The following is a 26,256-nucleotide window of genomic DNA, read 5'->3' as shown; positions in this document are numbered from 1 at the left end:
CCTGTGTAATGACCATGCTGTTTAATCAGCTTCTTGATATGCCACACCTGTCAGTTGGATGGATTATCTTGGCAAAAGGGAAATGCTCACTAATAGGGATGTAAACAAATTTGTGCACCATATTTTAGAGAAATAAGCTTTTTGTGCGTATGGAACATTTCTGGGATCTTTTATTTCAGCTAATGAAACATGGGACCAACACTTCACATCTTGCATTTGTATTTTGTTCAGCGTAGAGACTTAGATGCATAGATTGGCATACTTTTTTACTCTTTAGTGTTAGTTTGCATGATGCCTCTGTGTTTAGATCGAAACTACTGTAAGGAACAATTCCTGCAGTGTCCAATTTTAGAATAGCAGTTAACATTCATTTTACTTGAATAGAGGTTCCCGGCCTCCCAGGCTCAGTCGTAATAGAATAAAAACTCCCAATAACTTATCTTACAGTAAATCTCTGCGGTTTGTTATTAGTGTGTGAAAAGTCCGTTGTCTCTTCTCTGATTTATGATTGTCTTCATAATTGCTTTGCGGTCTGCTTTGTGTAATCTACGGTCAGGTGAAGTTGCTTTGGGTGACCTTTTCGCCCCCCCATGTGTCTGCTGTGCACTTCCTTATTGAGACGTATGAAATAGTTGGTTAGAGTGTATTATCTTCCCCTGTTGAACGCCCTGTGGAGGTCAATGGTGCAATGTGTGGATCTAAGCTGGGAGGGAGGTCAATGTGGCGATAATAAGCTACTGGAGGAGGGTGCCCACTAAGAAAAACATGTGTGGTATGCAAGGGCATGTCACTAAAATGTTAATTCAATTGGTCAGTCCTACTGAATATTGTCCTTGTTTATTTCAGCCTGAGGTGTCCAGACTAGTTGACCACACAGTAAGGCGTTCTTGTAGTGGCAGATCTGTCACCTCCCATCTCAATTCCTCTACCGACATCTATACTATGCCAGTGTTTGGATCCATAAAATTTTCACATGATAATATGCATTATTATCTGCAAGTAAAGACAATTGTAAAGCAGCATTCACACTTGTCCTATACTCTTAATCATTGAATATATCAGACCCTCCCGAACCTCCTCCTACCAAGGACGGGTGGATACAGAAAGGAAGGAGTTTATCATTGAACTATCATTGCTGCCTGACTCCAAACAGGCCGATACGCCAGCAGCACCATTTCATCTACATTTACATTACATTTAAGTCATTTAGCAGACGCTCTTATCCAGAGCGACTTACAAATTGGTGCATTCACCTTATGATATCCAGTGGAACAACCACTTTACAATAGTGCATCTAACTCTTTTAAGGGGGGGGGGGTTAGAAGGATTACTTTATCCTATCCTAGGTATTCCTTAAAGAGGTGGGGTTTCAGGTGTCTCCGGAAGGTGGTGATTGACTCCGCTGACCTGGCGTCGTGAGGGAGTTTGTTCCACCATTGGGGTGCCAGAGCAGCGAACAGTTTTGACTGGGCTGAGCGGGAACTGTACTTCCTCAGAGGTAGGGAGGCGAGCAGGCCAGAGGTGGATGAACGCAGTGCCCTTGTTTGGGTGTAGGGCCTGATCAGAGCCTGAAGGTACGGAGGTGCCGTTCCCCTCACAGCTCCGTAGGCAAGCACCATGGTCTTGTAGCGGATGCGAGCTTCAACTGGAAGCCAGTGGAGAGAGCGGAGGAGCGGGGTGACGTGAGAGAACTTGGGAAAGTTGAACACCAGACGGGCTGCGGCGTTCTGGATGAGTTGTAGGGGTTTAATGGCACAGGCAGGGAGCCCAGCCAACAGCGAGTTGCAGTAATCCAGACGGGAGATGACAAGTGCCTGGATTAGGACCTGCGCCGCTTCCTGCGTGAGGCAGGGTCGTACTCTGCGAATGTTGTAGAGCATGAACCTACAGGAACGGGTCACCGCCTTGATGTTAGTTGAGAACGACAGGGTGTTGTCCAGGATCACGCCAAGGTTCTTAGCACTCTGGGAGGAGGACACAATGGAGTTGTCAACCGTGATGGCGAGATCATGGAACGGGCAGTCCTTCCCCGGGAGGAAGTCTGTGTGTTGACGTCTGTGTGTTGACGGGTTGGGATAGAGAATTGATCCTGCTGTAGCTACTGCAGCAGAGGCCAGTGGTTTGGTCACAGTAGTATGAATCTCCAGATGGTTTCAGTGGCCAACGGATGTCCAGTCCCAGCAGAGTCGAATCAGAGAGGGAGTTAAGTAGAGCTGAGAACAAGCACTAGACATTGGCTGCTTCCTGTTCTTACACCCGGCTTAACTTCCATTGAGAATGTTTTTTCATCAGCCAGCACAAATAAAGCATTCCTCCCGTGTTGCATATGCCTTGCTGATGGATCCAGTGTTTACTTTGTAGAGATTGCTGAGCGACGACAGAGTTATATGTGGACGTGCACTGTGTACATGAGGTCCAGAACAGCAAGTCTCATATGTACACTATTGATTGGCCCGAAGAATCAATGCAACACTTCTATCTGTGATTTATTTCCTCTGTTCCTTTTGCGCTCTTTGGTTGAGTTCTTTGGCCACTAGGTTTCAAAACAGGGTCACTGCACAGGTATGCTGACCCAAATACTTCATATCTTGTTTTAGTTACTTAGCAGACACTTTTCCAGAGCAACTTTGGTAGTGAGTCATACATTTTCATACGGGTCCCCCTTGGGAATCAAACCCACAACCCTAGTGCCATGCTCTACCAACTGAGCCACATGGGACTAGTCTTACAATAAAGCAGCCCACCACCACCACCAACTACAAAAGCCAGCTCTGCTTTATAAGACAACATACGTTTCCACTGAGGGAGAATCAAACGACTCTGTTCAAGACACAGGCAGCATCTTTCATCACTCACGCCTCAACCAGTCATCTCTCCATTAGCCTTAAAAGCCTGTTTCAAAGGGTATTACTTGGACGACTCTATCACTGCCTTGCCTTAAACGATGAAAGCATCAAAGTATACCTACAGTACATTAAATACTGTAAATGCTGGTTTACACAAGCACACCGAGCAAATGACCTTAGACTGTACTCATATACAGCAGTACCCCGCTTTAATCAGATTTCTGCAAAGAGTAGGACGTGCTCTGCTTGTTGGCTGTACATAAGAGCAAGAGTTGGAGAGAGGGCATGAAAGAGCTGTGCAGATCATTTCAATACATGGATTACCGTATTCCAGCTAGCGTACTGTAATCTCTTAGAGAACGGATAGAGGAAGCTGCAATTAATACAGGCCAAGCCCATCCACCCCGTAGTCTCATCCTCATGGTAGAAATGTTATGTAACAGTCATGCTTCCAAAACAGATAAGAGGTGATTAAGCCAGACTTAAAATATTTCAGGAATCTCAAATGGAAGGTATAACATAGTACCTTCCATTGTTCTATTATTGAGGAATGTCGTTTAGGTGACTAGTCACATATATTAGTCACATATATTATTTTGTGTAGCTCCCTTTTGTATTTCAGGGGCAGTTAAAGATATTCTCCAGTACTTGTTTATACTTTTTAGCCAGTAGCTCTGAAGGTAGCATTCACAAGCCAAAAGTGGTCTCCCAAAAGTGTGTACTACGTCACATATGTGCAGATACAGTGGGGAGAACAAGTATTTGATACACTGACAATTTTGCAGGTTTTCCTACTTACAAAGCATGTAGAGGTCTGTAATTATTATCATAGGTACACGTCAACTGTGAGAGAAGGAATCTAAAACAAAAATCCAGAAAATCACATTGTATGATTTTTAATTAATTAATTTGCATTTTATTGCATGACATAAGTATTTGATACATCAGAAAAGCAGAACTGAATATTTGGTACAGAAACCTTAGTTTGCAATTACAGAGATAAGACGTTTCCTGTAGTTCTTGACCAGGTTTGCACACACTGCAGCAGGGATTTTGGCCCACTCCTCCATACAGACCTTCTCCAGATCCTTCAGGTTTCGGGGCTGTCGCTGGGCAATACGGACTTTCGGCTCCCTCCAAAGATTTTCTATTGGGTTCAGGTCTGGAGACTGGCTAGGCCACTCCAGGACCTTGAGATGCTTCTTACGGAGCCACTCCTTAGTTGCCCTGGCTGTGTGTTTCGGGTCGTTGTCATGCTGGAAGACCCAGCCACGACCCATCTTCAATGCTCTTACTGAGGGAAGGAGGTTGTTGGTCAAGATCTCGCGATACATGGCCCCATCCATCCTCCCTTCAATACGGTGCAGTCGTCCTGTCCCCTTTGCAGAAAAGCATCCCCAAAGAATGATGTTTCCACCTCCATGCTTCACGGTTGGGATGGTGTTCTTGGGGTTGTACTCATCCTTCTATTCCTCCAAACACGGCGAGTGGAGTTTAGAGCAAAAAGCTCTATTTTTGTCTCATCAGACCACATGACCTTCTCCCATTCCTCCTCTGGATCATCCAGATGGTCATTGGCAAACTTCAGACGGGCCTGGACATGCGCTGGCTTGAGCAGGGGGACCTTGCGTGCGCTGCAGGATTTTAATCCATGACGGCGTAGTGTGTTACTAATGGTTTTCTTTGAGACTGTGGTCCCAGCTCTCTTCAGGTCATTGACCAGGTCCTGCCGTGTAGTTCTGGGCTGATCCCTCACATTCCTCATGATCATTGATGCCCCACGAGGTGAGATCTTGCATGGAGCCCCAGACCGAGGGTGATTGACCGTCATCTTGAACTTCTTCCATTTTCTAATAATTGTGCCAACAGTTGTTGCCTTCTCACCAAGCTGCTTGGCTATTGTCCTGTAGCCCATCCCAGCCTTGTACAGGTCTACAATTTATCCCTGATGTCCTTACACAGCTCTCTGGTCTTGGCCATTGTGGAGAGGTTGGAGTCTGTTTGATTGAGTGTGTGGACAGGTGTCTTTTATACAGGTAACGAGTTCAAACAGGTGCAGTTAATACAGGTAATGAGTGGAGAACAGGAGGGCTTCTTAAAGAAAAACTAACAGGTCTGTGAGAGCCGGAATTCTTACTGGTTGGTAGGTGATCAAATACTTATGTCATGCAATAAAATGCAAATGAATTACTTAAAAATCATACAATGTGATTTTCTGGATTTTTGTTTTAGATTCCGTCTCTCACAGTTGAAGTGTACCTATGATAAAAATGACAGACCTCTACATGCTTTGTAAGTAGGAAAACCTGCAAAATCGGCAGTGTATCAAATACTTGTTCTCCCCACTGTATGTGTACCATGTCATTGCTCTCTCTCTCTCTCTCGATCTGCTGTGTGTGCTTCTTGCTAGCTGTCACTCAAATGGCGAGGGGCTAAAGGTCATTGGCTGGAACTCGAATTGCTAGGGGGCTGGCACACGTGGGGGTAAATTTAAGGAAAATGCTGCCGCACAGCTTCCAGTAAACAGTTGCTTTCAACCCAGGGATTTTGTGGCTAATTAAGGTAAAACAGTAATTCTGCCCATAGATTATGCATGTATGAACTACAAATTGACATATCCAGCCCAAAGCGGGAGGTTTAAAAAATACTTACTAGTCTCCAAAGCACGTCTTTAATATATAAATAGATTTGTTTACTCAATTTTGAGTGTTGTTAACATTGTTCGGAGAGTATTAGGGTGTGCCAATAACCTTAAGTAATCTATTTACCCTCATCAAATCGCCTAGATGTTGCTTCCTTGTGTGACACAGTTAATTTAGCATTCATTCAAATAACACAATGTTCAATAGTCAATAACGAACAGAGGGAGAAGGAAAATAAAGGTTGAATTGCCTGTGATTTCCTGGTCACCAAACAAGGAAATGTTTAATCAGACGTGAAGAAGAGCACCACATTAAAGTCAAGTCAAATTGTTGGCATCATTACTTTCTGTGGGGGTATGTTCTCATAACACAAAAACTGATGTTGCAAGAACGTTCCTAGAATACATTTAATCTGTCTTTAAAGGTTCACAGAATGTTTCATTAGGTTGTGGGAACAGTCTGGTGGGAACATTTAAGGGACATCACAAAATATATGTCCCCAAAAAAGCAAAAACTGTTCAGTTGTGCGGAAAATTCAGCAATGTTTATTTTATAGTGCAAAAAACATTGTCTTGATGTTACAAGAACATTCCCAGATGTAAGGGGTGCGTAACTGGTGGCAGGGAAGTCAGACGCAGGAGAGCAGAACTAGGTAATAGCCGGAGCAGTTTAATTCCAAAACCAACGGCATCAAGAAAATAACAACATGGGTACAAAACCCGACGCGGACCAGTCAACATGTGCACAAGCACAAACAATACCACACAAAGACATGGGGGGGAACAGAGGGTTAAATACACAACACGTAATGAGGGAATGAAAACCAGGTGTGTGGGAAAACAAAACAAAACAAATGGAAAATAAAAAATGGATCAGCGATGGCTAGAGGACCGGTGACGTCGACCGCCGAACACCGCCCGAACAAGGAGAGGGACCGACTTCGGTAGAAGTCGTGACATCACAACACATTTGTCTGTTCTTTAAAGGTTCCCAGAATGTTTAATTAGGTTGTGGGAACAGTTTGGTGAGAAAATTGTGGGGACATCACAAAATATATCTTCCCAAAATACTAAAACCGTCCAGTTGGGCTGACATTCAGATAATGTTTGTATCAGGGTGCACAAAATATTCCTTTGATGTTGCAAGAATGTTGACAGAACATACTTTTTTATTTTTTAAAGGTTCCGGGAACATTTAGTTATGTTGTGTGAAAAGTGTGGGTACATTACAAGAGATACTTTCACAAAACAGAAAATATGCTCAGCTGTGATGACATTCATGCAATGTTTAAGTTAGGTTGCATAGGATATTCCTATAATGTTGTACGAATGTTGACAGAACACCTGGTCTAAGTTCTTTAAAGGTTCCAATAACATTTAATTAAGTTATGGGAGTTGTCTGGGATGCTGCAAGAATATGCTTGTGATATTCACATATATTCACATATTCACATTCCTACAATGTTGCGCAATGTTTAAAAAATGTTCTGTTTTTATGACATTCATAGCATATTTGTTTTCCGTTCAAAATAACATTCCATTGATGTTCACGCCATATACATTTGACCTTGTCTTGGAGGTTCTCGGAACATTTCAAGAACAGTTAGAAAATATTATATTTAAGTTTTACCACAACATTCTCAGCATGCATAGCTCTCTAAATCAAAAGCATCCCAATTATGTTTCTCTTCAGATGTAATGGCAATTTACATTTGAGGACTGTATCGTTGGTGATATTAGAGACACATGGGATTTTAATTTAATTCATAGAACAGCATTTACTCATACAAACACAACCCAATATGTTTAAAATATGCACATTCTATCACAAGACACTTGAACAGGATTGAGTCATACAAACACAACCATATTTTGTACACTATATGTTGTCAATCTGCACATGTGGGTTTTGAACCTGCAATGTTTGGTTTCCAAACCAACCAATGTCTCTATTCTCTGCACCACCAAGGAAGCTTGCCTACAGCTTCTTTTTTCAGTATATAGCCATGGCAGTTAATTCCAAGCTTATTTTTTTTACCTTCTTAGACAGAACTAACCCAGGGGTAAAACTGTTAACTGGGTTATTCACCATCACTTTACCCATCCTCTTTATATGCTGTGGACTTCTGGGCCCATATTTAGAAGTTCTCCAAGACTGAGTGCTGATCTAGGATCACTTTTGCGATCATGAAAAATAAAACAGGGTGGAACATATCAAGCGTCTCAAAGTAGGAATTATATCAGGTGTGTTTAAAACAAAAAATGATATATTTACAGTCTAATTTCTGCATTTCTGACTGGATTTATACATCTGGATGAAATAAAGACCTCTTCTTTGAATTCATAAATCTGGACAAACAAACCTCAGTTTCACAGTTGTTTTCAAAAGATACATGGTTGAAGATTTAGTGGGATTGAACCTGCAATTTTCAGATTAGCAACCAGATCATTAACACTCTGCGCCACCAGGGGATAATTGTGGCCACTTCATTTTTAGTAAAAATGTATTTACTTTTTGTAATAATTTTTTTTAAATTGTCTAATATAGTTATATGTATGACTTATTCAAATGTTCCCATCCTATTCTTATATTCTGTGTACTTGTAACACTGTATTTTTGCTTTTGTGCATTTTAATTTAAACAATCTCAGTAAGGTGCTTTATTGTTACCCAGAAATGATTTGATATTGAGATAAACAGCTGCATTGGACCTTTAAATCAATAGAAAATGATTGCCTTGAGCCTGAATTTATTTTGGTGTACAGTTGAAGTCTGAAGTTTACATACACCTTAGCCAAATACATTTAAACTCAGTTTTTCACAATTCCTGACATTTAATCCCAGTAAAAATTCCCTGTCTTAGGTCAGTTAGGATCACCACTTTATTTTAAGAATGTGAAATGTCAGAATAATAGTAGAGAGAATAATTTCTTTCAGCTTTTATTTCCTTCATCACGTTCCCAGTGGGTCAGAAGTTTACATACACTCAATTAGTATTTGGTAGCATTGCCTTTAAATTGTTTAACTTGGGCCAAATGTTTTGGTAGCCTTCCACAAGCTTCCCACTATAAGTTGGGTGAATTTTGGCCCATTCCTCCTGACAGAGCTGGTGTAACTGAGTCAGGTTTCTAGGCCTCCTTGCTCACACACACTTTTTCAGTTCTGCCCACACATTTTCTATAGGATTGAGGTCAGGGATTTGTGATGGCCACTCCAATACCTTGACTTTGTTGTCCTTAAGCCATTTTGCCACAACTTTGGAAGTATGTTTGGGGTCATTGTCCATTTGGAAGACCCATTTGCGACCAAGCTTTAACTTCCTGACTGATGTCTTGAGCTGTTGCTTCAATATATCGACATAATCTTCCTCCCTCATGATTCCATATATTTTGTGAAGTGCACCAGTCCCTCCTGCAGCAAAGCACCCCCACAACATGATGCTGCCACCCCCATGCATCACGGTTGGGATGGTGTTCTTCGGCTTGCAAGCCTCCCCCTTTTTCCTCCAAACATAACAATGGTCATTATGGCCAAATAGTTATATTTTTGTTTCATTAGACCAGAGGACATTTCTCCAAAAAGTATGATCTTTGTCCCCATGTGCAGTTGCAAACTGTAGTCTGGCTTTTTTTATGGCGGTTTTGGAGCAGTAGCTTCTTCCATGCTGAGCGGCCTTTCAGGTTATGTCGATATAGGACTTGTTTTACTGTGGATATAGATACTTTTGTACCTGTTTCCTCCAGCATCTTCACAAGGTCCTTTGCTGTTGTTCTGGGATTGATTTGCACTTTTCGCACCAAAGTCCATTCATCTCCAGGAGACAGAACGCGTCTCCTTCCTGAGCGGTATGATGGCTGCGTGGTCCCATGGTGTTTATACTTGCGTACTATTGTTTGTACAGATGAACTTGGTATCTTCAGGCATTTGTAAATTGCTCCCAAGGATAAACAAGACTTGTGGAGGTCTACAATTTTGTTTCTGAGGTCTTGGCTGATTTCTTTTGATTTTCCCATGATGTCAAGCAAAGAGGCACTGAGTTTGAAGGTAGGCCTTGAAATACATACACAGATAAACCTCCAATTGACTCAAATTATGTCAATTAGCGTATCAGAAGCTTCTAAAGCCATGACATACTTTTCTGGAATTTTCCAAGCTGTTTAAAGGCATAGTCAACTTAGTGTATGTAAACTTCTGACCCACTGGAATTGTGATACAGTGAATTGTAAGTGAAATAATCTGTCTGTAAACAATTGTTTGAAAAATTACTTGTGTCATGCACAAAGTAGATGTCCTAACCGACTTACCAAAACTATAGTTTGTTAACAAGACATTTGTGGAGTGGTTGGAAAACAAGTTTTAATGACTCCAACCTAAGTGTATGTAAACTTCCGACTTCAACTGTATTTATTATGTATCATGCTTTTTCAGAATGGGTATTGTGTGCGTTTGTATTGCGTTTTGATAGCAATTCAGAAAAGTCATTTTGTCTTAGTTTGAAAGAACATCATAAAATAGTGTTACAAGTACACAGCATATGATGAGGAAGGGAATATTTTAATAACTCAGAAATTGTGTTCTGTGTCCTGATTAACCATAAGTCGACTGAAAAACCCACACAGTACCACAGATATTCCCTGGTGGTGCAGAGGGTTAATGATCTGACTGCAAAGCAGACGTTTGCAGGTTGAATCCCACATACTTGTAAACCATGTTTCTTTTGAAAACAACAGTGAAACTGAGGTTTGTTTCCCAGATTTATAAAATCAATCTGAAATGCAGAATTCAGACTAAAAAAATTGACTGTTCAACTTTTAAAAAACGCACCCAATATAATTCCTACTATAAGACACTTATTTTTCACGATCTGAAAAGCAAAAGTGATCCTAGATCAGCACTCCTTCTCTTGGATACCTTGTAAATATGGGTCCAGAAGTACCCATCATATAAAGAGGATGGGTGAAGTGATGGTGAATAACCGAGTTAACAGTATTTGCCTGGGTTAGTTACGTCTAGGAAGGCTGAAAAGAAAGCATGGAATTCCTGATTGGCCATACTGCCATGGCTATATTCTGAAAGAATAAGCTGTTTGAGAGCTTCCCTGGTGGCCCAGAAGATAAATCAAATCTGGGGAAAAAAACATAATGGGGATGTATTCCAATCTTCTTTCTTATGCTTTAAGGAGCTGCACATGTGCATGCTGAGAATGTTGTGGTAATATCAGGTAAAACTTAAATATAACATTTTCTAAATGTTCTTGAGATGTTCTGACCATCTCTAAGACAAGGTGAAATGTATATTGCGTGAACAGCAATGGAATATTATGTTAAACCTAAAAATAAATGTGTTTTGAACGTAATAAAAACAGACTTATTTGGAAATATTTATTTATTTGGAACTCCCATAATGTAATTAAATGTTCTGGGAACCTTTAATTAAAGAACTAAGACCAGGGGTTCTGTCAACTTTCTTACAACAGTAGTCCTTTCCTGCAGTCAAAGGACCTAGTGCATCCATGGGTGGAATGTTATTAATATTTGTCATAATTTCATAAATAATAAATTTTATTTCAATAACAAAAAACAGAAAATCTGGTGTTTCTATGTCAAACGGTTTTGTTATATTTCATTCTTCTGTGATGTATATAAAGTGTAATATTGGGAGGCAAACTCAAAATTGAATACATTTCAGCTCTATATCTGACATGGTACAGGTGTATTATTTTTTTTAAGTCCATAACCACGTGGGTGAGGTGTATACTTTTGTTTGAAAGTAGATTTGTTTAAGACGACCATGAAACACTCTGTGACCCTGATTTAGGTTAAGGAAATGCCCTGTGCAACCTATCTTACACATTGTATGAATGTCATCGCAACAGAGCATATTTTGTGTTTTGGGAACCTATCTCTTGTATTGTGCCCACACTGTTCCCACAACCTAATTAAATGCTTTGGGAACATTTAAAGAAATCAGAAGGGATGTTCTGTCAACATTCTTGCAACATCAAAGGAATGTTTTGTGCACCCTGATACAAACATTATCTGAATGTCAGCACCACTGGACAGTTTTAGTGTTTTGGGAACCGAACCCCATGTCACATCCCCACTATGTTACCACAACCTAAAGAAATGTTGTAGAACATAAAAAATGTGTTGTGGGAACGTTCTTGTAAAATCAGGTGAATGTTTTTTTGCACCCTAAAAGAAACATTGTAAAGTCATCTGCACAACTGGACAATGTTCTGTGGTGGTTGCTTCAGAAGTGGTGCACAACATTTATTTATTTGTATTTATTTTTTATTTAAGGGGTGGATCAGCTTAATATTGCGGAAAGAATGTTGCTTCCAGTGTAATTGTCTGCATCATTTCCAATCCCCCATATTTTTTGGGTAAATATATCCATACATATACACATGTATACATACACATACCTATATAGACATACATACTTTTTTAAAGAATATACCTTTATTATTATTCCCCGCAAACCCTTCAACCGATCCCCCAATTGGAGTAAACTAATAAACACTTCTGCTTTTACCTTCAATTTCTACATCTTATACACATTTTACAGACACAGTCTACTTTACAATAGTTCTCTCTTGTTTGTTCTTAGTCCTTCCTCTATTTCTGATGTCCATCCAGTTTGATTTCTATTTATAACGATGCTATTTCACAAAAGTTCCGAACCTATATACATTTTACAGATCCCATATGCTTTACATTGTTTATCTTGTTATTAGTTCCACCCTTCAGCTCCATTCAACCCCTCCCATCTATCTCTCAACATCATCCATTTCGGATTTCTATTTGCCATATATTTTTCAACTGTGCTGTGATGCTTCACAAAAGAATTGAACCTTCCTATTCTCATAGCTTCTACAGATTGTAAATTCAAAATAAACATTTTTGCTAAAATAATTATTATATTATTGATTGATTGACTATGGCTTTTCAAATCACCCAGTATTGCTATCTGTAGCATTAGTTCTAGGCAAATGTTGCAATTCTTCAGCCATTCCTGGACCTGTGACCAAAAACGAGCTACATATGGACAATACCAAAATAAATGATCTAATGACTCTGCCTCCTCACAGCAGAATCTGCAGAGCTGGGAAGACTGTATCCCCCATATATATAACATTCTATTAGTTGCAAGAATTTTAGTAATTTAAATAGAAAAATTAGAAGTTTTGAATCCGGCGTTGTTTTGCGTATCAATACATAAACCATGTGCCATGGAATGGGTACATCGAAAATCTCTTCCCAACTATTTTGCAATTTATATGGCACAGCTGTCAGTTTTTTGGTCCTTAAATGAAATTGGTATATGTTTTTATTTATCACACAGTTTTTTAACCATTTATGTTCTTTAATACAGGGCCGACATACAAGTTCCTTACTTTTTTCCCCTTCTACTTGCCTCTTCCATTTTTGTGGTAATGCTGCAATTAATTGGTTGTAATTTTGGGTAGAGCAGACATTTCCATATGTCTGTGTTAGCTGCATGTGTGACATAACTCCACCAGTCCTATTTATGATCTCATTCACTAAAATTATACCTTTTTAAACATTTCTTCGATAAATACAGTTTTTTTTTATCAATTAGTATATTTTAATTTAATCACAATATTTGTTGTACTATTTGTTCCGTCCTTTCAGGTGGATTAAACTGAAATTGCAACCAACTTTCTAAGGCTTGTTTAAAAAATAAAGATATTTTGGAAATTATTTCCTTTTCAAACAACCGAAAGTGAGCAGGTGTAATCTGAGTAAAGGGGAAAAGGCCCTTCTTGAATATAGGATGAGACATTCGTAGCAATTGACTAGAGAATTAAGTATGGATTTAAGTATAACTTTTGTATGACTGTTGCCTTTAGTGAGAGGTCTAATGCTTTAATATTTAATAATTTCTGCCCTCCGAATTCATATTCGTTATATAAATAGGCCCTTTTAATTTTATCTGGCTTGCCGTTCCAAATAAAATTGAATATTTTTTGTTCATATAATTTAAAAAGCAGGTCACTAGGTGTAGGCAAAACCATAAGCAAATAGGTAAACTGTGATATAACTAAAGAGTTAATCAGGGTTATTTTTCCACAAATAGACAGGTATTTTCCTTTCCATGGTAGCAAGATCTTATCTATTTTTGCTAAATTTCTATAAAAATGTATTGGAGTGAGATCATTTCTTTCTTTTGGGATTTGTATACCGAGTATGTCCACATCTCCGTCAGACCATTTAATTGGTAAAGTACATGGTAATGTAAAATGTGCATTTTTTAGTGGTCCAATACGTAATATGGTACATTTATCATAATTTGGTTTTAATCCAGAGAGGATAGCAAAAGTATCTAGATCCTCTAAGAGGCCGTGGAGAGACTCTACTTGTGGTTTTAAAAGAAAACATGAATCATCAGCGTACAATGACAGCTTAGTTTTTAAGCCACGGATTTCTAATCCCTTAATATTATTGTTTGATCTAATCTTAACAGCTAACATTTCGATGGCAATAATAAATAGATATGCCGATAGTGGACAACCTTGTTTTACTCCTCTAGATAGTTTAAAACTTTCTGAGATGTAGCTATTATTTACTATTTTACACCTAGTGTTACTATACATAACTTTAACCCATTTTATTAGAGATTCCCCAAAATTGAAATATTCTAGGCATTTATATATAAACTCCAGTCGTACTTTATCAAAAGCCTTTTCAAAATCAGCTATGAAAACCAGGCCTGGTGTCCCCGATATTTCATAGTGTTCTATTGTTTCCAGTACTTGTCTTATATTATCTCCAATGTATTGTCCATGTAAAAAACCTGTCTGATTAGGATGAATAATATCTGACAATACTTTTTAATTCTATGCGCCAAGCATTTTGCTAGGATTTTTGCATCACAACACTGAGTGTAAGAGGTCTCCAATTTTTTTAATGGACTGGATCTTTATATATACCACTTGGGTCCTGTTTCAATAATAATGATATCAGACCTTCTTGTTGCGTGTCTGATAATCTACCATTTATATAGGAGTGGTTAAAACAAGCTAATAATGGTCCTTTGAGTATATCAAAAAAACGTTTTGTATACTTCCACTGGAATGCCATCCAGCCCTGGAGTTTTCCCATCCTTAAAGGCCCCAATTGTATTTTCTTTGGTAGCATTTCTATATTGAAGATTGAAAAATAATTTGGTGCATTTTCCCCCATATTCCATCCAGTTCGCTTTATTTTTATAATATATTACACTGGATCTTTCTTGAATAAGTTCCTCCATTTCTTTTTGTTTTTCCTCGAACTTATTCTTTGCCTCTGTGGTACCGTTTTTATTGTTAGCTAACTGTACTGTTAGTCCTTCAATCTCCTTTGTTAATATGGACTCTTTTGATCTAAATTGCTTTTGTTTTATAGATGAGTACTGAATTGCATTGCCTCTAAAGGCACATTTAAAAGTGTCCCGTACAATAAGGGGATCTGCTGTACCTATGTTATGTCTGAAAAAGTCAGTTATAAAATCTTCTGTCCTAGTTCTAAACAATTTATCATCTAGTAGGCTTTGATTAAATTTCCAATATCCTCGCCCACGTGGAAATTCTGTAAGAGTAATATATATGCCAATTATGTGATGATCCGACCGCATTCTGTCCCCTATCAACACTTTTTTAACTTTTGGTGCCAGAGAGAATGACATAAGAAAGTAGTCAAGACGACTAGCTTGATTAAGCCTCCGCCATGTATATCTCACTAGGTCAGGGTATTTAAGTCTCCATATATCCACTAATTCCAATATATTCATGACATTCATGATTTCCTGAAGTGCCTGAGGGTGATAATTTGTAGTGTGATTTCCTTTCCGGTCCATAGAGGTATTTAAGACCGTATTAAAATCTCTCACCATAATAATAGAGTCTAGTGTTGCTTGTAGAGTTGATAAATTCTTATATATATTTTCAAAGAAGCTTGGATCATCATTATTCAGACCGTATAGGTTAATAAGCCATATCTGTTTATTGTCCAATAACATATTTCAAATAATCCATCTACCTTGAGGATCTGTTTGGACAATTTGTACATTTGGATCATAATTATTGTTAATTAAAACCATCACCCCTTTTGAATTTCTTTGCCCATGGGAGAAGTATATTTCGCCCCCCCAGTTCTTTTTGCACAAAACTTCATCTAAAACTGTTGAATGGGTTTCCTGTAAACAATAGATATTATATTCCTTCTCTTTTAGCCAGGTAAATACTGTGCACAACATTTTAGTGAATGTTAGGATTACATTCCAAGGATGTTGCATATTTGCAAAAAATATATATTTGTTATCAAAAACATTCTTTGAATGTTTTGGGGGTGTTATCATCCTAATTGTTAGATAAAACTCAACGTAGAATTTTAATGGAATCTTAGCTAATGTTCTGGGAATGTTCCCGGTTTTCTAGGCAGGCAGCTTTAGTGAACTGCAGCACAGCAGTGTGTTTGACTGAAAGCCATATGCCCATATGCCCTTTTAGTCTTGAGTATGTGTCCCAATGAGTGTGTAATCAAATAGCCTTGTGTTTCCAAATGAATGGGCCTTCTTGATATTCCTTCGAAGGACAATTGCCTGAAGCTGCTGTGAGACTGTCTACTGACCCTGATTAAATAGAGGTCAGAGACAACAGCAACCAGCTAAAAGGCAATGCTAGAATGACCTGTAACTCTGGGAGAATGAAATATATTTGTCGTCAAGATAGTGGAGAAGTTTATTTTACTGAGAAGAAAATGGACAATTATCATATGGTTTAAGTCCTTTATTTTTGCCTTTTCCATCCTTGTGGATATGCAAGGTTCATCCTTTTGTAGGTTGAATAGTCCATATGCAGTATATCAATTGAGGAAGAAATGGAATGGAGAACAACCCCTCTATTGTCCGCTCCTATTTTTCGAATCAGCATTTAACACTGATGAATTGACAAAAGACCAATGACCTTTGCCATTGATAATGTCGAGGTCAAATTTCTTAACTGAATTTGCACAGAGACACAGAGCAAGCTTATCCCCATGTATCTATGACTAAGCAGAGACCCATTTGCAATCATGTCCCCATTCAATGTATAATTGTTTGTTTTATCGTCACAAGAGATAAATGAAGGCTAGTGTGAGAGTCATCTATGACCAATACACTTAAAATGAGAGTTACATCAATGGATGTAAAATTATAATCGTAGCGCTTATCCAGGAAATCTAAAATGATGTCCAATATTACTGAAATGGTAAAAAATGTCAGTAACTGCAGAGAGGATGTTTCACAAAGATATCATTTTCCCAAGACATTTGCTGTTGAGAGGCTATTACAGCCACCATATCTTAGCAGTTGATAGCTGTGATACATTTTCGCTTCCATCATGAGGAAATGTTTCTTAGACATTCATCTGATTTGACTCAATGTTTGTCATTGGTGGCGATAAGGGATATGATTCCATGTTAAAAGCCATTAGTTTTCTATTACGTTGGAGCAAGATGGATAGGCACTCAACACTGACCAAATTACTGTGTTTGAAGCGGCAAATATTTGAAAGCAGTCTACCTCTACGGGGGCTCCCTTTGCCACTTCCCAGGGCTGAGTGTCTGAAATGGCGATACAACTCTGAGAGGCAGACAGCCTGTAATTTCAGCAGCGAGTACTCCGCCAAGGTATAATGGAAAAGATGTGGAAGCCATGAAATGTGCTGCGTCTTGATGTTGGAACACTATTGTCCAGAAAACTCAGGACACCTTTCTAAACTTTAAATTACTGTGTTTAAACTGTCATTGTCTGAGAGGCCTTTCTCTAAAAATGTGCAGTCCCTTTCCATAGCTTCAACCCCTAGTGCAGACACATATTGTTGTCCAAAGTACTTGTGAAAAAATGAACAGGTTGTCCACGGAAACACCAACATGGAAAGTGTTAGTGATTCCTTTTTCGTTTCTACAGATGTATAACACAGAGGACGCGTTGGGACTAGGCTGGGATTTCTCTGTCTCACGTCTGTTTCTCTCTATCAAATCCTGTGATGGGATGTTTTAGGGAACAAGTCATTTGTTCTACTCAGAGAGGAAGAAGAAGAGAGGGTTTCTGTAGAGGCGGGGTGGAAAGAGGTGCAAGAAGCCCTTCTCCCTGAAACAAGGCTTAGATGTGATGTTCGCAACATGTCACATTGAAAGCCTCTCGGGGTGATTTGATGGGGGGCGGAACGAGATGGAGCCAGAGTAATGAAGAAAGGGAGAGTGGGTTTGCTCGCGGCCTATTCTGTGCATCCAGGCTGCAGCGAGTGTTACGTCATCATTTTCTCCAGACAAATCCTCAGCATCTCACTTCTCAGTGATACGCAGGATAGAGGATAATTAGCATAGGACTGTTATACTATATTCTTTCATAATACTTTAACAGGGATATGCGATGCATTCCAATACACCTCAACTACCATAACACTTCAATTAATAGCCCAGGAGTTTATTTGCTGAAATCACCGAACACAACACAAACTTATTTGAGACAGGCTTCTATTTGAGCCAGGCTTCATCCTTAATGCACACAGCTTTTGCTCATTTGCATAGTTCATTGTTTAATTCCAGCATTCACTTCCAGCTTTTTTATCAATTCCATCATATCCTGCACTAATGTGCTATCCTTTACATACTGTGTCACATTTATTTTGTGTTAGTATGAACAAAAGAAAAAAGATTCTCCTCTTTGACTGTATTTCCGGCAGTTCTGACTGTGCAATTTTCGCCACTAGAGGGCGATCATCCGATTTCTGGAGGTCTGTACTCCCGAAGTTGTTGACTGTTTTTGTGCTTGCCAGTTAGCAATCAGTTCTCAGCTGTTAGCAGCCAATGGCTAGCAGTTTGTTATTGGCGGATGATTGCCAGGATTATTCTGAATCATTACTGAACTATTTAATGTAACAAATTAAACATTAAACCTCATAAACAATTCATGGTAACCTCGTAAACAATTCATTTCGACCCGGCGTTTATTTGAAACAGGTGTTTATTTCCTGAAATATGTGCCGTTGCCTGGCTTTTAAAAGGGACAGGTGACTATTTGAGACTTGGCGTTTAAATGAAGTTTTACGGTATCTCAATTCCTCAAAGCATCTCAACTTCTGCCTAAGATTTCACATCTACCAGTCGACAGTATGCTGAAACAGCTTTATTAAGCTGCAAGACTGTATGCAGCAAGGCATGTTCACTTAGGGCTACAAAACCAGAAGCATTACCTTTGATCTTCAGGCAGAAAGGCGTTGGGCAGAATTAATAAGTCATGGTTGAAAAGGGAGGGCACGAGTGCGAGTGAATCACTCCATCTTAGTGGGCATCAGTGATGTGGAAAGAGAGAACAACTGTGCACACACACTACTCCAATAAACCTACTTAACTGGATTGGAGATCCCACCCTCCAGGCATAAACACATTTAAACTTTTATCATAAACATACAAACAAAACCATTATTTTTATCAACTTTTTCAGTTAAGAACCAAGTTGGGATACACTTGAGATGGCCATGATAAGCACGTAGCTGGCAGAAAAGTAGCGTTGCAAAATAAATGTGTACATGTTATTCAATCATTTCATCCACACTGCTTGTCAATGAGCGTCTGCATTGCCGAACACTAAAATAGAACTCGGTTGTAGTTGAGACGCTCGACACGCTGCAAGTCCCACCTCTTCCATCACGGTATTGATTTTCACAAAGATACAAACTCACGTGGGTACTTGAAAGATGAATGAGGAGAGCATAATCAAAGATAACTAATTAAAAACTAACTAGGTTTCCCTTTTTATCAGTGGATTAATTGTTGGAGTAGAGAAACAAACAGTTTTGTATGACTCTGCAAATTCTGCAAAGAATCAGCTAAAAGAGAACCATGTATGCATGTAAGGTACAATAACAACCCAATGATCATCTCCCAGGACAAACTGATGTCAACAGCTATCTAGCTAAATGTCCATGAATGTGTGTTTCGACCAGCCCCAAAATGAATATAATTGATTCACAGTTGTTTTGGTATTTTAACCTGTGTGTCATGACCATGCTTGGTGGGGATAGACAAAATGATAATGCGCATGATGGCGCACATGGATGCATATGTGGGGCCGGTCATGGTGTAGCAAATCTTGACACTGCGAATATCTATCTCAACTGTTATTATGATGCATGACACCCACCCCCCCAAAATCTCACCAATATTCTAACGTTATCACATTGGTTGCTATGCATGATACCTGTTGGCGTAAACCAGAACTGAATTTGTACACCATCCTCCATTTTTATTTCAGGAACAATTTCAGCTGTTTTGAGAAAAGTGTTGCCAAAACCCGAGCCGTCCCTCACCTGATTAATTGACAGTTGACCGATTCTATGGGAAGCTTAGTTCAATGCTATCTGATTCTGAACTAAGGCCGGGGATCAATCCGATCGAGCGTTGTCGACAATACAGGTTTTAAAGGCAATGTTCCCGTGTTCGTTGAAAGCGCATTCACGGTAAACACAGAATATGTGAACTGAATTGGAAATTACCTTTAAAAGCTGCATTGTCGACAATGCACAATCAGATTGAATCATGGCCTTGTTGTATTATGTGCAGACCTGGGTTCAAATACTGTATTTGATTATTCACACCCCTTGACTTTTTCCACATTTTGTGTTACTGACAGAATTTAAAATGTATTAAATTGATGTTTTTTGGGTCACGGGCTTATACACAATACCCAATCATGTCAAAGTGGAATAATGTATTTCAAATGTTTACAAATTAATAAAACATGAACATCAGAAATGTCTTGAGTCAATAAGTTTTCAACCCCTTTGTTAGGGCAAGCCTAAATAAGTTCAGGAGTAAAAATTTGCTTAACAAGTCACATAATACCTTTCATGTATTCACTCTGTGTGCAATAATAGTTTATCTGTAAGATCCTTCAGTTGAACAGTGAATTGCAAACACAGATTCAACCACAAAGACCAGGGAAGTTTCCAATGCCTCACAAAGAAGGGCAACTATTGGTAGATCAGTAAAAATAGAAAAAGCAGACATTTAATATCCCTTTGAGCATGGCGAAGTTATTAATTACACTTTGGATGGTGTATCAACTCAACCAGTCACTACAAAGATACAAAGTCCTCCCTAACTCAGTTGCCGGAGAGGAAGCAAACCGCTCAGGGATTTCACCATGAGGCCAATGGTGGCTTTAAAATAGTTACAGAGTTTAATGGCAGTGATTGTAATCAAATTGACAGAGTGAAAAGAAGGAAGCCTTTACAGAAACAAAAATTCTAAAACATGCATCCTGTTTGCATCAAGGAACTCAATTTATATTGAAAAAAATATGGCAAAACAATTCCCTTTTTGTCCTGAATATAAAGTGTTACTGAGTACCACTCTCCTTATTTTCAAGCATAGTGGTGTCTGCATCATGTTATGGCTATGCTTTTAATCGTTAAGGACTGGGGAGTTTTTCAGGATAAAAAATAAGTGGAATGGCACTAAGCACAGGCAAAATCCTAGAGGAGAGCCTGGTTCAGTCTGCTTTCCACCAGACACTGGAAAATGAATTCACCTTTCAGCAGGACAATAACCTAAAACATAAGGCCAAATCTACACAGGACTTGCTTATCAAGAAGACAGTGAATGTTCCTGAGTGGCCGAGTTACAGTTTTGACTTAAATCTGTTTGAAAATCTGTGGTAAGACTTGAAAATGGTTGCCTTGAAAATGGTTGCCGATCAACAACCAATTTGACAGAGCTTGAAGAATTTTGAAAGAGTAATGAGCAAATATTGTACAATTCAGGTGTGCAAAGCTCTTAGAAACTTACCCACAAATACTCACAGCTGTAATCACTGCCAAAGGTGATTCTAACATGTATTGACTCAGGGGTGTGAATCCTTATCTAAGTGAGATATTTCTGTATTGAATTTTCAATGCATTTGCTAACATTTCTAAAATAATGTTTTCACTTTGTCATTATGGGGTATTGTGTGTAGATAGGTTAAAAACAACAACAATTCATCAATTTTGAATTCAGGCTGTATAAGTCAATGAATAAGTGTATTTGAGTATTTTCAGATAATGTGGCCCGAAACAACTACTTCCATTGTAATTTTTTGGAAGTATTTTCAAATAATTTCCTATAAAAAGCCTACTACTTATTTACCCAAAAGAAAATTAAAATACCAAACAGACATCAGTTCAAATGCATAGGAGTTTGTATTTGTATTTCAAAATACATGCCAATATCCAACTACATGTGTTTTCAAATAGAGAATATCAAAATACTTACTTCCAAATGTCTTTGAAAGTGATTTAAATACCTTAAATAGTATTTGAACCAAGGTCTGATTATGTTGAACTATGAGCAATCCGATCATAGCAAAAAGCGCACTTCCAGGGTGTGTGTTGATGATGTAGTTCACTGTGTTTGTTTGTGTGCAGATCTAGACTGGCCGATTTCCACATGAACTGCATGGTGACTCAGCACACAGTCAGCAGCTGCCCAAATGAGGACAACTACCAGGCCTGTCTGGCCTCCTACGCTGGCCTCATTGGTGAGTGCAGGGGATTTTGGGCTACCTACCCCGGTAAAACTTGACTTAAAGCCTGCAAGTATAATGCTTTATTAGTTGTTATACTGTATGTATGAGCTTTTATAATGGCTTATTTTAAGGCTTATATAATGTCATATCTCCCTATGACAGAACATGTTCCACTGGCTCAATATGTCTGTTATTTTGTCATGATCATTGGAGATGATAATTATACATTTTAGGGTGTTAATAAATGCTTATGACGTGTTATAATTCATTATAATCACATTATAATGCACAATACCTGCAGACTTTAGGTTAAGTGATACCCATACCCCTCCTCTGTTTCTTCCCCTAAACACATTTTACATCAGTGGCTGAGTGGAGGTGATGATGGGACAGTGAGAGTGTTACTTCATTGAAACGTTTAATTACCATCTGTTTACTTGTATAGTAAATGTTCTTCAAATAGAAACATGAAAATGTACGTCGCAAAGACATCCTTCCATACCAGTAGACATTTTAAAGCACCTTAGTAATGTGTTGACACTATTCAGTACAATGAAGGCGGTAAATGATAGGAGTTAGTTGTTACTACTTTAAGTGACCTTAAAATACTCTTTAGGGGTGGCATAGTAATAGCTTTCCCACTGCCACCTATCTGTAATTTAATTGTTGATAGTTACTATAAATGTGTCAGACATCTCTAGTGTAAACTTACTCTTGTTAGTTGTTCTGGATCACACAGTATGATGTGTTTTCCACAAATACAGCATTCCTCTCCTGAAAGCATTATCCAACAGAACATCTGTTTTTGGTAATATCTTTGTAAACTAATATGACCAGCCTGCTCTTTCCGTATTGACACTCCACATCTGAAACAAGCATCAATCAGCATACTACTGTTAATTCACCCCCCCCCCCCCCCCCCCCCCCCCCCCTCTAGCTCCATGGTACAATGTAGGCACCATCGCCATTAGTAACATACTGTAAGCCTGTGTAGGTAGGTATGCTGTTTATAGTAAATGTAGTCCATTATTATCCATTAGTGACCTGTGAATTATCTGTAACTGCAGCTTTATTCTCACCTCCATAGGGACAGATATGACTCCAAATTATGTGGATGGCAGCTACAACAACTGGACTGTCTCCCCATGGTGCACCTGTAAAGGAAGTGGGAACCAGGAAGAGGAGTGTGAGAGCTTTCTGAGGGACTTCACAGAGAACACCTGCTTGAGTGAGTCCAACTTGCCTTCAAAATACATTTTGTAACACATACAAGACTACTTCTGATATGATTTTAATGGCACCACCATTAAAATCTGTAGTGTTTTTCCCTCTAAACTGAAAGAGAACTGGCACATCTAACATATTTTAGCTGTTAGGTAGGTAGATTTGGGGTCTGTTTATATACAGTGCATTTGGAAAGTATTCAGACCCCTTCCCTTTTTCCACTTTTTGTTACATTACAGCCTTATTCTAAAATGGATGAAATAAAAATTGTTCCTCATCAATCGACACACAATACCCCATAATGACAAAGCGAAAACTAAAACAGAAATACCTTAGTCTTGAAATTGAGCTCAGGTGCATCCTGTTTCCATTGATCATCATTGAGATGCTTCTACAACCTGATTGGAGTCCTTCTGTGGTAAATTTTGATTGGACATCATTCTTAAATGGAAGAAGTTTGGACCACCAAGACTCTTCCAAGAGCAGGCCGCCCGGCTAAAATGAGCAATCGGGGGAGAAGGGCCTTGGTTAGGAAGGTGACCAAGAACCTGATGGTCACTCTGAAAGAGCTCCAGAGTTCCTCTGTGGAGATGGGAGAACCTTCCAGAAGGACAACCATCTCTACAGCACTCCACCAATCAGGCTTTAATGCCAAGCGTCACTTCTGGAGGAAACCTGGCACTATCCCTTCGGTGAAACATTGAGGTGGCGGCATCATGCTGTGGGGGTGTTTTTCAGCGGCAAGGCCTGGGAGACTAGTCAGGATCGAGTGAAAGATGAACGGAGCAAAGTACGGAGAGATCCTTGATGAAAACCTGCTCCAGAGCGCTCAGGACCTCAGACTGGGGCGAAGGTTCACCTTCCAACATGACAACGACCCTAAGCACACAGCCAAGACAACGCAGGAGTGGCTTTGGGACAAGCCTCTGAATGTCCTTGGTTGGCCCAACCAGAGCCCGTACTTGAACCCTATCGAACATCTCTGGAGAGACGTGAAAATAGCTGTGCAAAGACGCTCCCCATCCAACCTGACAGAGCTTGAGAGGAACTGTTTTTGCTTTTTCATTATGGGGTATTGTGTAGATTGATGAGGGGATAAAACCTATTTAATCCATTTTAGAATAAGGCTGTAACGTAACAAAATGTGGAAAAAGTCAAGGGGTCTGAATACTTTCCGAATGCACCGTGTAGACTAGTTGAGAACAAGTTCTCATTTACAACTGCGACCTGGCCAAGATAAAGCAAAGCAGTGCGACACAAACAACAACACACAATCAACAACACAGAGTTGCACATGGAATAAACAAACATACAGTCAATAACACAATAGAGAATTTTTTTTTTTTTAAGAAAGTCTATATACAGTGTGCGAATTTAACCTTAAATATTAGTGTATGAGAAAAGAGATCATTGAATGGAAGTAACTTGACATGGGAATGTGAAAGGATAGAGAAAGCATCCTAATGGCACCATTTATTAGGCAAATATCAAGGCTACCGCCACACCATTGTGCTGTACCATGCAATATCATCAGAAGTACACAATAGCAGTGCTTTTAACATGTTCATTGTGTGGATAATGCTTTCAGACCATTTCAATAGATTGCCGTGGTGCACTTTTAGCTGAGTCTGCAAGATGAGGGATGATGCTTGTAGCTGAGGAGGCTTCTTGGGAAATAATACAGAAATGCAGCATCTCCTCTTTGCAGTCAAGGGGAACTGGATAAGATAAACTGAAATAGATGGAGCTTTGCTCTTATACACTAAGTGGGGGGACATAAATCCACAGAGATGGAACATGTTATGTCAAATTAGACAACAGGCTAATCGTATTCAGCCTCGTCCCTGCAGGTAACAGCAATAGGGTTAAGAAAAACTTATCTGAAGTCATAAAAAAATTGAATTGCTGTCGGCAATGAGCTTAATCACTCGGTAGAACATTTGGATGCATAAAAGCATCCGCTGAAGGAGCCCTCTAGCCAACTTTGGTGATTTATTAGTTTATTCCCCTAGCACTTCTCTGGATGATCTTTCCACCCCAGCAAAGATATGCATAAAAACAAGACTCTTGTCTTAACAAAAACAGGACTCGTGTCATAATAAAAACAAGACTCGTCTTAACTTGGCCAGCATATTAAGATAATTTACAATACTTTTTGAAATCACAAGAATTATGTTCTTCATAGTTTTGTCATTCGTCCTAGATTTGTTACCAACCCAAGGCTGAGATATCCAAGCACCCCATGGAATGTCTTTACATAAGAAATCTGAAGTCCATTATGCCTTTACTATGCTATGCGTGTGTACAGTACGCGTGCATGTGTGTGTGCTCGCGGTGCATGCAAGCTCTCTTTGCATGTGTCACTGCTCTCTGTTGTCTCCGAAAGGGGGAAATATTTACCTTTGTTTGAGAATGTTCTGAATCTGATCAGTCACATAAATCTACTCAAAGTCATCTCTGCATGGTGACCTTATAATGGAGGTGGTTGCCAAGCAATTACACGGTTTGCCTTCTTTCTGCCTGAACAGAAAGAAACATGTGTTCTGTTCAAATGGACAAGCAGAGTGAAAAGGTACTTTGTCCTGGTTTACCCCCACCCATCAGCAAAGCTGACTGGAGATGTATTTTTCACCCTCCCCCTGCAGAGTATTTTGTGTTCACTTCACAGGCTCATTTATTTGCTTTTAAAAGATTCCATCTCACAGTGAGATGTTGCTGGATACTTACTGGCAAACAAATGGGGCTCATCAACTCGAGTGCAGACATTACAGGGCTATTTGGCCATGTTGTTGTCGTAAATTGACCAAAACCCTTTTTGCAACATAAAAGGTTTGAGTGAGTGTTGTTATGAGTCAAAGGCTTTGGCCATGGTGTCTGTGGATGAACATCCTGTATGCGGCTGATATTTTCTCTACTCTCTAAGATAAAGAGGTATATTATAGCACATTTTTGTTGTCCAACATGATAAGGTGATAATCATATGATGTA

At 39.2% G+C, this 26,256-nt stretch overlaps 1 protein-coding gene across 1 annotated transcript in view; it reads left to right on the top strand.

Moving 5' to 3' along the window:
- The window catches only part of LOC139545641 (GDNF family receptor alpha-2-like), a 78,896-nt gene that overhangs the window by 36,445 nt on the left and 16,195 nt on the right, over window positions 1-26,256 (top strand). The window contains exons 5-6 of the mRNA XM_071353622.1: window positions 21,944-22,056; window positions 23,132-23,272. Coding sequence (XP_071209723.1) covers window positions 21,944-22,056; window positions 23,132-23,272 — 254 coding nt within the window. The remainder of the gene's footprint in view (window positions 1-21,943; window positions 22,057-23,131; window positions 23,273-26,256) is intronic.

Source organism: Salvelinus alpinus, chromosome 19, assembly GCF_045679555.1.
Source record: "Salvelinus alpinus chromosome 19, SLU_Salpinus.1, whole genome shotgun sequence".
NCBI classification, from domain to species: Eukaryota; Metazoa; Chordata; class Actinopteri; order Salmoniformes; family Salmonidae; genus Salvelinus; species Salvelinus alpinus.
The sequence above is the reverse complement of the archived record's forward strand: the minus strand, read 5'-3'. Positions and strand labels throughout refer to the sequence as shown.